The sequence below is a fragment of the Equus przewalskii genome, chromosome 6 (assembly GCF_037783145.1).
Source record: "Equus przewalskii isolate Varuska chromosome 6, EquPr2, whole genome shotgun sequence".
In the NCBI taxonomy this organism is placed as follows: Eukaryota; Metazoa; Chordata; class Mammalia; order Perissodactyla; family Equidae; genus Equus; species Equus przewalskii.
In genome coordinates, this window is record NC_091836.1 from 51,841,711 (window position 1) to 51,854,792 (window position 13,082).

At 41.7% G+C, this 13,082-nt stretch overlaps 1 protein-coding gene across 2 annotated transcripts; it reads right to left on the reverse strand.

Moving 5' to 3' along the window:
• Positions 1-1,891: 1,891 nt before the first annotated feature.
• Positions 1,892-12,875, reverse strand: ZNF317 (zinc finger protein 317). 2 transcript variants are annotated; one of them, XM_008536692.2, is made up of 7 exons: positions 12,662-12,875; positions 9,094-9,216; positions 8,394-8,533; positions 7,797-7,923; positions 7,281-7,376; positions 6,098-6,180; positions 1,892-5,290 (listed from the first exon to the last, which is right to left on the reverse strand). In XM_008536692.2, exons 2-7 carry the CDS (start codon positions 9,122-9,124, stop codon positions 3,971-3,973), a joined length of 1,797 nt encoding a protein of 598 aa, XP_008534914.1. In that variant the 5' UTR covers positions 9,125-9,216; positions 12,662-12,875; the 3' UTR covers positions 1,892-3,970. The 2 variants fall into 2 exon arrangements, with proteins under 2 accessions (XP_008534914.1, XP_008534915.1); XM_008536693.2 differs by having other exon boundaries at positions 12,333-12,873.
• Between the last annotated feature and the right edge of the window lie 207 nt (positions 12,876-13,082).

Consider the following 13,082-nt stretch of genomic DNA (forward strand, 5'->3'; position numbering starts at 1 on the left):
CATATATGCTTGTGCATTATCAGAAATATGAAACTACGCTCAAAGCAGCATTATTCACAATAGCCCCAAACTACAAAGTCAAATGTCATCAGCACAAATGGCTTAATAAATTATGGAATATTCAAACAATGGAAGACAATAAAATGTACCAACTAGAGATACTCAAAACCATATGGACAAACTTCACAAAAATATCAGGCAAGTTAAGACAGACACAAAAGAACAAATACTGAATGGTTCCATCTGTACAGGATTCAAAAACAAAAAACCCAAGGCACGTTGTCAGGGTCAGAATATCAGTTACCTGTGGAGAGTAGAGAAGGATTTGTCATTTGGATGAGGCAAGAAGGGGTATTATCAGAAATGCCTTTTTTTTTTTTAGTCAGAAAAGACTAAAATAATAGTCTTTTTCTTGCCTGAGTACATGGATGTGTTCATGTGATAATTTACCTGTACATGAATTAAGCACTTTTCTGCATTTCAGTAAAACCTGTTTTAAATGTTACTACACACACACAAGATCATCATTACACAACCACTGCAGAAACAACTTTCGTGTTATACTGGTAAGTTGAACATGCAGAGACCTCAGAACCCAGCAATTTCACACTCCTGGAACAGCTCACCAACGCTCCAGAAGGCATTTATACAATTTCTTAAAGCAGCATTGTTCATTAACTGGGAAAAATGGGAACAACTGTACATCAGCAGTAGAAAGGGTAAATAAATCGTGGGCTAATACATAGGATAACTTTCTGGAAGTGAAAATGAAACAACAGCTCCCTTCATCAATGTGACTCTTAAACCACATCTGTTGCTAAGAATCTAGGCACCAAGAAATCTGACTTGAGATTTGCAATGGCTTGTTAGCAAGTTTCTGTTTGCACCTTGTCCCTCTTTAGCCTATCAACCCAGAAGCCACTATGAAACTTTCAAAACAGAAATTGAATAACTGTCACTTCTGTGTTGAAAACTCTCCAATGACTTCCTACTACACTGAACGTGAAAGGCAATGTCCTTCCATTTAACCCACAAGACACTCCCAGGATCAAGACCCTGTTACAGCTCTGATTTCATCATTAACTGCAACTTCCAAGATTGCTCCACTTGAGTCACACCAACCCATTTGCTACTGCATGGCTGCCCCAAGCACAATTCTTTTTCATGACCTTCAGACTGCTGAGGCTGCTCTTCCCCCGATTACAATATGGCACACACTTGCAGTTCATTTGCATCTCTGTTCAAATGTCCCCTTAAACAAAAGGCTTTTCTGATTCATCCAATAGCTCTGCTGAACCCCCATATTCCCTATCATCACCTCAGTTAATTTTCCCCCATTGCACTGACCATCATCTGATATACAGTATTTACCCATTTGTTTATCAGGTGCCTCACCTCCAAGTAGAATGTAAGTACCAGGAGGGCAAAAATCCTGATTCACCACTAGACTCAGGACATAGAACTGGGCCTGACATAAAAGGATGGACTCAGACGCAAGCACAACTACTTGTTAATAGGTTAATTTCAGACAAGTAACCTAAACTTGCCTCAGTCTTCAATTCTCCATATGTAAAAGGGAGACACTGATGGTACCCGCTTCTTAGGGCTTTTGTGAAAACTAATATACTTCTTTCAATTCAAGCCAAGAAAATAAGTGTTTAAACGTTTAAGTACATCAGAGATTTGAAATACAATTTAAAAACTTGGTTTACACAATTTAAAAACCCATATCCAACAACTGAAACTATAAGCAGATGATACTCACACATGTAGCAGTTATAAGACCTCACTAATGACAAGTGCATGGGTTACAGACAGCAACCAGCTGGGTATAGCAAAACGACCCCACCACCAATAAAACAATTAGTAAACAGATAATGAAATACTCAAAGCAGCTTAAACCAATAGTTTTATTTTTTCTCATGTTATAGGAAGTCTGGAAATAAATCCAGGGCTAGTGCAGACACTCCAATATGCCACTGTGGGGGCCAGGATCATTGCGATTTTTCTGCAGTATCCTCCTTAGCCTGTGGCTTGTATCCTCTTCGTCACAAGACTGATCTTTTAACACTAAGTGCTGAATCTCCTTGCAAGGTGAGATGTAGGGGGAAGAGCAAAAAAGAAAAAACAGGGGCCGGCCCCGTGGCCGAGTGGTTAAGTTTGCACATTCCACTTCGGCAGCCCTGGGTTTTATTGGTTTGGATCCTGGGTGAGGACATGACACTGCTTGTCAGGGCACGTTGAGGCAGTGTCCCACATGCCACAACTAGAAGGACCCACAACTAAAATATAGAAATATGTACTGGGGGGATTTGGGGAGAAAAAGCAGAAAAAAAACCCCAGAAGATTGGCAACAGTTGTTAGCTCAGGCGCCAATCTAGAAAAAAAAAAGAAAAAAACCAAACGAATCCAGGTAAGAATAACCCTTTTTCAAGAGCTTTCTCATAGCCCATACAATGACATCTGCTTATTTGTCAAATGGTCAGGCTGTGGGACATGGACTGCACAGGCTGCAAGAAAACTTGTAAAAGGTTTTAAAAAGCAGCACACCTTACTAATCTGACAAAACTTGGATTTTCTTGATATGGAAGAAGAGATATTGGGGAAGGAACCAGAAGTGCATGCCACCCTTGGCTGGACAGGAGGCCAAAAACATTCCAAAGAATCCATCTGATGAAGACATCATGCTCTGATCACAATGCATTTGAATTAGATATTCGTAACAAATAGGTACTAAAAATACCCACGTTACACAGTACAAAACACATTCTAAACAGTGTGTTGCCAAGGAAGTTATCCAAAAGGAAATGAATATATATCAAGAATGAAGGTATGGTAAAAATACTATATACAAACCTTTTGTGATGAGGCATAAGGGTTATTTAGAGGAGCATCATATTTACTAGAAAACCCCATTGAGAAGTGAGTTCTCCCATGCACAACTGAGGGGGCAATGGCTGAAACTGTCCTACATATGGACCGTCTGCGGTGTGGGTTCTCATGTGTTGCCTGAAAGAATTACACAGATTATATTTTTGAAGTTTTAATTTCTCCTAGTGTGAGTACTCACACCTTTCAAAACTTGAGGGATTGCTGTAGGCCATGGTTTCTCAACCTCAGCAAGACTAACATTTTGGGGCACATGATTCTTTGTTGTGGTGGGCTCCTGTGCATTGTAGGATATTTAGCAGCATCCCTGATGTCTTCCAACTATATGCCAGTAGCATTGCCCCAGTTATAACAACCAAAAACATCTCCAGACAGTGCCAAACGTCCCCTGGGGACCAAAATCACCCCCAGGTGAGAAATGCTGCTGAAGACAAAAGTTTGGCCAAGTTTTTCTGTTAAGGACCAGATAGTAAGTAATTTTAGGCTTTGTGGACCACTTACATGGTGTCTGTCACACAGTTGTCTTCTTTGAAAATTTAACAACTACTCTTAGCTTGCAAGCTGTAAAAAAAATACCAGACAGCTGGCCATAGTTTGCCAGCCCCTGTTACAGACTTTCCCCCATTCTTACTTTTATAGATTTTTCTCTTTAGTATGATTTCTCTCACAAGGAAGACAGTGTGAGAGCAGAAAAGGTTTGCCCAGTCAGTGAATTTAGAGATTCTCCCTACTGTGCTTACTCACGTGCCCAGAATATGAGACACTGTGTTAAAGCCATTTCGACATTAAATACTAGGCTAGAGTTTCTCTCAAGTTCTCATGTTTTTCAAGAGCTGAACGCATAATGACAGCTTCTCCACACCACATAGACATCTTCTTCCCCAGGATGAGCTCTCACGAATCTCCAAAGTGATGAGAAAAAAACTCAAATCTTTCCAACTCATTACACAAACTGGATTTCTCCCAATTTACATGTATTCTTTTGTGCCCAATAAGATAAGTTCATCAAGGCTCTCTTGCCTTCCTGACACCTATGAGGTTTCCTCTCAGTCTGAGCTCTTGCACTTCTCTTAAAGATGTGTCACTGGAGCCTTTTCCACACGGATGATGCAAACAGCTTCTCTCCCCGGTGAGTTTTCACATGACTCCGCAGGGACGAATGATCACTGAAGGCTTTCCCACAGGCCAGGCATTCATAGGGTTTCTCCCCAGTGTGTATCCTCCTGTGCACATTAAGGTTTGAGCCTATGCTGAAGGCTTTCCCACAATGATCACACTCATAGGGCTTCTCTCCTGTGTGACTTCTCATGTGTGTCTTAAGGGTTGACTGGTTTCTGAATGCTTTCCCACACTGTCTACATTCAACGCGTTTCTTTACAAGATGAATACTCATATGCCTCCTCCGGGATAAATAATCGCCAAAGACTTTCCCACAGGCAGCACATTCATAGCGTCTCTCTTGAGTGTGTATTTTCCTGTGTGCGGTTAGGTTTGAGCTTGCGCTGAAAGCTTTTCCACAGAGATCGCACCCGTACGGTTTCTCTCCAGTGTGAGAATTCATATGTGTCTTAAGGATAGACTGGTTTCTGAACGCTTTCCCACACTGTCTACATTCAACAGGTTTCTTTACAATATGAATTCTCATGTGTTTTCTCCGCGATAAGAGATCACCAAAGGATTTCCCACATTCTTTACATTCGTATGTTTTCTCTACCATGTGGTTCTTCTTGTGCAAATTAAAGTTAGACTTCCATCTGAAGGCTTTTCCACACTGTGTGCATTCATAGGGTTTCTCTCCAGTGTGATTCCTGACATGCTCTTTGAGATGTGAGGGATGCTGAAAAGCTTTCCCACAGTCAACGCATTCATAGGGTCTCTCTCCAGTATGTGTTCGTTTGTGTGCAATGAGGTGGCAGCTCCTGCCATACGCCTTCCCACACTCATCACACTTGTAAGGTCTCTCCCCAGTGTGAACTCTCATGTGTATCTTCAGAGAAGATAGGGTTCGGAATGCGTTTCCACACTGACTGCAGTCAAAGGGCTTCTCTGTGAGGTGAGTTCTCGCATGACTCCTAAGGGCTGAGGGATCATTGAAAGCTTTCCCACAGGCACTGCATTCATAGGGTTTCTCCCCTGTGTGTATTCTCCTGTGCCGGGTAAGGGAAGCACTCGTGGTGAAGGCTTTTTGGCACTGATGACATTCATGCATTTTTCTCCCATTGTAAATGCTCACATGTTGAGTTAGATGTGACCTGTTCTTGAGAGCTACCCCACAGTCCCGGCGGTGATAGGGCCTCTTAACAGTGTGTCTCCCCATCTGCTGAGTAAGATGAGCACTCATGGTGAAGACTTCAAACAGGTGAGCATATCCAGTGGATTTCTCTCCAAGATGAGTTCTATCCTGTTGATTAAGAGATGAGTGCTAACTAAGGCATTTCTCATATTGATTACACTCCTATGTTATCCCCAAATAAACTGACACAAATTGAAGCACAAATTTTGGTGTTATAATTTGCAGTGCAAAAGTACTGTTCCTGCCCCATTTTGGCTCTATGAAGTAGAACAGGTGAATGCTAGCCCCTAAGGCTCCCACGTGTATAACTTCTTTCACAAAACTTTTTACATATATTTACCCCAGAGATACTGTAGGTACAGTTCCAGACAACCACAATAAAGCAAATATTGCAATAAAGCAACTCACATGAATTTTTTGGTTTCCCAGTACATATAAAAGTTATGTTTACACTATACTGTAGTCTATTAAGTATGCAATAGCATTATGTCTAAATAAAACAATGTACATACCTTAATGTAAACATACTATATTGCTAAAAATGCTAACCATCACCTGAACCTCCAGTGAGGTGTAATCTTTTTGCTGGTGGAGGGTCTTGCCCTTCACACAGTATCTGCAAAGTGCAATAAAATGAGGTATGCCTACACTTTGTTAACCATTTAAATGTGAACTGAGCCCCAACACTCAATATCTGAGACATAGTTACACAAATATTTACTCACTGGAAGTCTAAGTGGGGAAGCTTGGGGCTAGCTTTAGGACTATCTCCCAAATTAGTAACACTTAAGAGTCTCTGACACTACTTCCTCTTGAAGACGTCGCTCACCTGGTTCTTGAGCTGCTTCTCTAACTTAGCCTATCTGAGTCTTCTCCCAATACGGAAGATCCAGAATTAACCCAAGGAAATCTTACCATTGTCACACCATTGGTTGTTTCCTTCCCAAAAATATCTTCCACAAGAATTGTCCATTTGGTTTTAGATGGAGTCTCCCAATCTGAAACAAATTGAGAAACTACTAACTTGCTGGAAAAAGAAAATGGTGAGATGACAGTGACAAAGACAGGTGGATTTCTTTGCAAATATTAACCCTAAAGAAGGAAAGCTGATGTGAAAGAAAAGAACACAAACATGAGTAAAAATGACTGAAAAATTTGACTGTAAAAAATTTACCCTTGGCAATGACAGGGGTGGATATTTAAGTCAATTCACTAAGAAGTAATTTTTCAAAGACTGACGTTGATAATGACAGAAGGAATATGATCAGGAATGTTAAGTACAGAGAAATGGGAGAAAGAGACCATGTGGACATGTGACATTTAAAAATGAAGCCTACCAATTCCACTTCTGGGTATTTACCCCAAGAAAACAAAAACAGTAACTCAAAAAGATATCTGCACCCTCACGTTCCTTGTAGCATTATTTACAGTAGCCAAGATATGGAAACAACCTAAGTGTCCTTTGAAAGATAAATGGAAAAAGAAAATGTGGTATATATAAAGAATGGAATATTATTCAGCCGTAAAAAAGAAGGACATCCTGCCATTTCTGACAAAACGGATGGAACTTGAGGGCATATTATGCTAAGTGCAATAAGTCAGACAGAGAAAGACAAGTATTGAATGATCTCACTTATATGTGGAATCTTAAAAAAAACAAAGCAAAACCAAGCTCACAGATACAGAGAACAGACTGATGGTTGTCAGAGGTGGGAGAGAGTGGAGGGTGGGTGAAATTGGTGAAGGGGGTCAAAAGGTAGAAACTTCCAGTTATAAAATAAATAAGTCCTAGGGATATAAAGTACAGCCTGATGGCTATAGTTAATAACATTGTACTGCGTATTTGAAAGTTGCTGAGAGTAAACCTTAAAAATTCTCATCACACACACACAAAATTTTGTAACTATGTGCGGTAATTGACGTTAACTATAGGTAAAGATGAAGGGACATCGAGACCAAAGGACTTGTGAGAGAACGAAGGGGCAGTGAAAGAGAACGAATTTTCAAATTTCCCTGGTGATATTTCCTAATGGATCTCCCTCCACCCCAATCACTAGACAGAGATATTCAGAAACACTTGCATGTGCCTGGTGCTTACCGGGACAAGAGCCTCGGTGAAGTCCTCTCTCCTCTGTCCTCAGCTCCTCTTCTTGCTCCAAGTGGGAGATGAGGCTGGGTTTGCCCACCTGACACCCTACTCATGGAGAAAAACACATGCTAAGGGAGGAGTGTGCAGAAGACACCCCCTTCCCATAGACTGGGGTCAGTGCTTTGGTCTTCAGTGCTCGGAAGATGGACAAGTCTGACGTAGGAGCAGCAAAATGATGGTGCCAAATTTCTAAGGAACACAGTGAAAGGCTTTCATAAAACACAAAAACACAAATACCCACACATTTTGCTGTTTAGAGGAATGAGGACTTAACTCAGAAATCTATGCTCAAGCTCAGACACATTTAACCTCCATGGTCAACGCAATGGACAGGTCATGGGGATATACCATGAGGGTGGGCACCAGCTCAACTTGTTCACAATTGTGTTCCAAATTCCCAGTTTCTGGGTCACAGGAAGTACTCAAAAACATTTGACATGAATGAATAAATGATGCCAGCCTTACCCACTGAGGCGAGGTTGCTATAGTTCTCCAACATTACATCTTTGTACAGTTTTCTCTGAGAAGAATCCAGCAAGGGCCACTCCTTCTCAGTAAAGTCCACAGCAACATCCTGGAAAGTCACTGATTCCTGAAACACCACACACATTTGAGGTCAGTGAGAAACCAGCTTATGTGTTCACAGATGGCTGAGGCTCAGGACTCAGCATAAGAGACTTTAAACACAGCATTTTCAGATGGAGTTCTGGGGTCCCACCATTTACTCTAGAAGTCAGTCTTCAGACTCTAACCTATGATGTGATTGCACCTCATCTCCTTGTCAAATGCAACTGTGACATGGGACCAAAACTCTCTCCACTTCTGGCCTGGGCTGAGCACTCTAAGTGATATTATAAGAGAAACATCTGGTACATTAAGTCATTTCCCCTAACAATCATGAAACCAGGACAGCCTTGTAACATTCTTTGGCTCTTTCTCGTCTGCCCTGATCAGGCATCAATCAGCCTGAATGAAGATCTAAAACAATTCTAACATGTGATATTGGGGGCATCCTAGGGAAGTACCTCTCCCACCCTCAGAGGCTCTGAGATCTTGGTGTACCTGGGAACCAACACTGGTTGGCATATGCGGCTCCAGGCCATTGCAAGCAAACAGGTCCACACCTTGGGGACAGGAACGATCTTTTGAAGGAAGAGGAATTTCTGACTCCTGGAGACAGGCAGGGTCTTGGGTGGACAGAGCTAGAGAAGACAGGATCCATGAAGATTAAAGCCTGCCTGACACTCACAAATCAGCGTGCTCACACTACGAGCATGCAGTGCACATCCTAAATCAATACACACACACACAGACACACACACACACACACACACAATGTTTTGTAACAAGCCAGAATATCCCTGTTTCACTTAAGGACAGGAAAAAGGGTGCAGGGCTTACACATCCATAAAGAACATGATACATTTCTTCAATTTATGAGTTAAGTAATTAAAGCTCCAACAAGTAAAGCTGTTAATCTGCTTACATTTATTAAATAAATAGGACAGTGCAGGGTTACCCATTACTTGTGTCTTTTCTTACACACCAAATACACACACTCCCTCTCCTACCCAAACTCACAAAAACCCTGAATCTGATACAGTCACCTGAGGGGCTCCCAGGAGTTCCCATCCACTGCTTTTCAGTTCATCCAACACCCCTGGCAGTCCTCCCTCTGGCTGCGCACACCCTTGACACCTCAGTGAACCGGCAGGCCACATAAGCTTGATTTCTGAGGGCATTCATCAACCCAAGAACTTACCACATGTAGGAGACAGATCAAGAGCTGCCATCCCGTGAGAATGATAGTAAATTTGCCTGAACAACAGGGCACTGGCAGTAGGAAGCTACTCTCTTGCCGTCACGGAAGTCTTCGAGCAGGCATCTATAATAAATGAGAAAAGACTACTAGGCATAGTCAAAGGCTTTCTCTCTCTCCTACTCACAAGACAATTCTGACTTTTGTTTTCCAATATCTTCTCTTTTAAGCAGCAAGTTCCATCTGATCTTGGGCCTTTATCTTACTTAGGTAAAGCCTCCAGGAAATGTGGTGGAGATCCCTGACCTGCCTCAAGTAAGATTCAGATTCACTCTCCCAAGTCGGTCACCAAGAAAAACTCTGTTAAACTCCCCGACTTATTAAACATTCTGGTCCCAGACTTCTGTTCTGCTTTTCAATTTGAAGACAATGATCCTAGTATCCATGAGGATGGTCCATCTAAGACCACATATTCCAGTCTCCAATGCTCTTTGACCCCACACTCTACACCAACACACGTATCCAGAGGCCAAAAGACCAGGCCTTGTCATCATCAGAATCAGCTTCACTTCACAATGATTCAGAAATCTGCTCTGGGGACAAAACTTCCTACACAACATTCTTCACACGTTAACTCTCCCACTTTATAGTTCCAGACCATCCATGCTTCCATCATCTTGTATCTCTTCTCACTACAACACCTATCCAGCTAAGATTCATCACAATCCATCACTTCTACAATTTGTCCAAATTCCCTTACCTTCTGCCTAGTATCACCCCTAATGAGCAAAAGACCAGATCTAGATGATTCCAACCACCTGCCTCCTCCATGAAGGTACTTGGGACCAGCCTACACACAAGTCAGTCACACTGGAAGCTTCTGAAACTCAAAGACACTAACCTTAAACGAGCATCTACACTAACTAACAGCACACTAAGCAATCCAATCTTTCAACCTCCCAAACCATGTAAAAATTTTTCTGAATCAACTGTCTTACTATTAACCTTACTTTCAGGAAACAGCCTTACTTTCATTTCATAGTAACCACAACTGAAATAATGTACACTCAACAAAGAACTAGAAAATGAAACAAAAAAAATAACTCCATTTATGATAGCAGAAAATACATAAAACACCTTGAAATAAGTCAAAAGCTGTACTATAAGACCTTGACAATAAAAACTGTAAAACACTGCTGAAAGAAATTAAAGACCTAAACAAGTGGGGAGGAATATTATTTCCATGAACTGCAAGGGTCGATAATATTAAGCTAGACACTCTCCAAATTCATCTGCAGATACAACACAGTCTGTATCAAAACCCCACCAAGCTGTTTTCTAGAAATTGAAAACCAAATCTAAAATTGTATCAAAATGCAAAAGCTCTAAAAGAGCCAGAACAAAGTTAAGAAAGAAAAACAGAGAATTCATATCTACTAACTTTACCATAGTAATGAACAAGTATTGGAATAAGTATAAACAAATAAGTCAATGGAACAGAACAGAGTTAGAAACAGACCTACAGATGCACAGTCAAATGATCTTCAATAAGGGAACAAAGCAATTCAATAGGGAAAGCAGTCTTTTTAATAAATGGTGTCAAAAGAACTCAATGGAAAAAAAGACACTTTGATCTCTATTATCACGGCATACACAAAAATTAATTTGAAATTTAAAAACCTTTTTGAGATGAATAAGACACCAAAAAATAAAATACAAAGTGACTATTTTCATGACCTAGAGTACACAACAGAATTCTAAGACTGCACACAGGGGCTGGCCCCATGGTCGAGTGGTTAAGTTTGCGTGCTCCGCTGCAGGCGGCCCAGTGTTTCGGCAGTTCGAATCCTGGGCATGGACATGGCACCACTCATTGAGCCACGCTGAGGTGGCATCCCACATGCCACAACTAGAAGGACCCACAACTAAGAATATACAACTATGTACTGGGGGCTTTGGGGAGAAAATGGAAAAAAATAAAATCTTTTAAAAAAAAAAGACTAGACACAAATAGAATTAAACAAACAAAAAAATAAATTAGACTCCACCAAAATTAAAAATCTCTAGTCATCAAATAACATCATTAGAAAAATGAATAGGTTGGCATAAAAACAGACACATAGATTAATGGAACAGAACTGAGAGCCCAGAAATAAACCCAGGCATATACAGTTGATTAATGTATGACAAAGAATACAAATATACAACAGGGGAAAGACAGTCTCTTCAATAAACAGTGTTGGAAAACTGGACAGCCACACGCGAAAGAATGACACTGAACCACTATCTTACTCTATACACAAAAAGTAACTCAAAATGGATTAAAGACTTGAACGTAAGACCTGATATCATAAAACTCCCAGAAGAAAACATAGCAGGTTAGCTCCCTGACATCAGTCTTGGCAATGATTTTTTGGATTTGACAGTAAAAGTCTCAGGAAATGGTGTCAATCTCTGAACACAGTGCAATGAAGTCAGCAAAGGATAACCAGAAAAATGTCACAGGAATGTAAATTAAAAGAAAATGTCCTAAATAATTCTCATGTCAAATAAGTCATAATACTTAAAGGGCCGGCCCGGTGGCACAATGGTTAAGTTCGCACGTTCTGCTTCAGCAACCGGGTTCTCCAGTTGGATCCCAGGTGCAGACATCAGACATGGCACTGCTTGGCAAGCCATGCTGTGGTAGGTGTCCCACATATAAAATAGAGGAAGATGGGCACAGATGTTAGCTCAGGGCCAGTCTGCCTCAGCAAAAAGAGGAGGATTGGCAGAAGTTAGGTCAGGGCTAATCTTCCTCAAAAAAAAAAAAAAAAAAAAAGGAGCATACAGGTTTCTAAGGTTTCATAACCTTTTCTTTCTTGGCCTAGTTTGTGGATTTGCAATTTACTGTTGACCTTTTTTTGCAAATATGTCCTATATCCCAATAAAAATATTTGAAAGGAAAAGGATAAACAGAAAGCACCAAATATGATGGTAAAAATCAATGCAAAATATTACAAAATATTAGTAATCACAGTAAACATTAGTGGACTAACTCAAGTTACATAACAACGTTGCAGTGAATTTCTAAATCTAGTTATAAGCTATTTACACGAAAGTCAACTAAGGTATATAAAAAAAAGATAAGTGCATCGAAAAGTTTAAATACAAAAGGCATTCGACACAACTGCGAACAGAAAGAAAACCAGAGTGCCTCTATTAATGTGACGAAATTGACCAAAAAGCAAAGCGAAGTTTACCTTTGCCGTTTCCAATTCCTGACCCCCTATAATGTCCTGAACTCACGTCAGCCGTGCTTTTCCGTCCCCACCCCAAGGAGTCTGAGTTTTTTTTTTTTTTACCAGATCATCAGTGCCTCCCCCTCGTCGCTAAACACAGCGGTCCTAAATTTCAATCCTCGCGTCATCAGCGTTTCACATCGCTGATCAGAGGGTCTAAAACTCCCCGCTTGGCCGCCTTGCTTCCCGGTCCCAGGTCCCCGTCCCCGCCTTCTGGGCCTCTCCGGTCCTCAGGAAGACCGGGGGGGGGGGGGGGGGGGGAAGGGTTAACCGAGGCAAGCGGGGCTTACACGGCTGCGGTTAGCACCGGGAGGAGCGGAGGTCACGGAAGCTGCCGCCCAATGAACGAGAAGTTCATACAGAAAGTCCGCTCTGCCGCGGGAAACCGAAGGGTCCCCAACAGCTCGGAAGAAGCCACTGCGGACCTCTCCTCAGCCCATGTGTACAGCGGCAATAGCCTCCCCTGAGTAATGGCTTCCGCTTCACTTCCGCCTTCTAAGTCTCGCGGGACTGCACAGGCTGCCTATAACTCGGAAACGGGATTGCGAAGGCTTCTGGGAAATGTAGTTCTCAAACCTTGGAGCGGTATGGCGGCGGTGCCCAGGTGGAATCTGACGTTCGAGTGCGTTTCCCCAACTTCTAATTGTTCCAATGGCCCAGGACTTAGTTCTCAGGCCTCTTTTCGTCTTAAAGTCATTCTGTGGTGGCAGC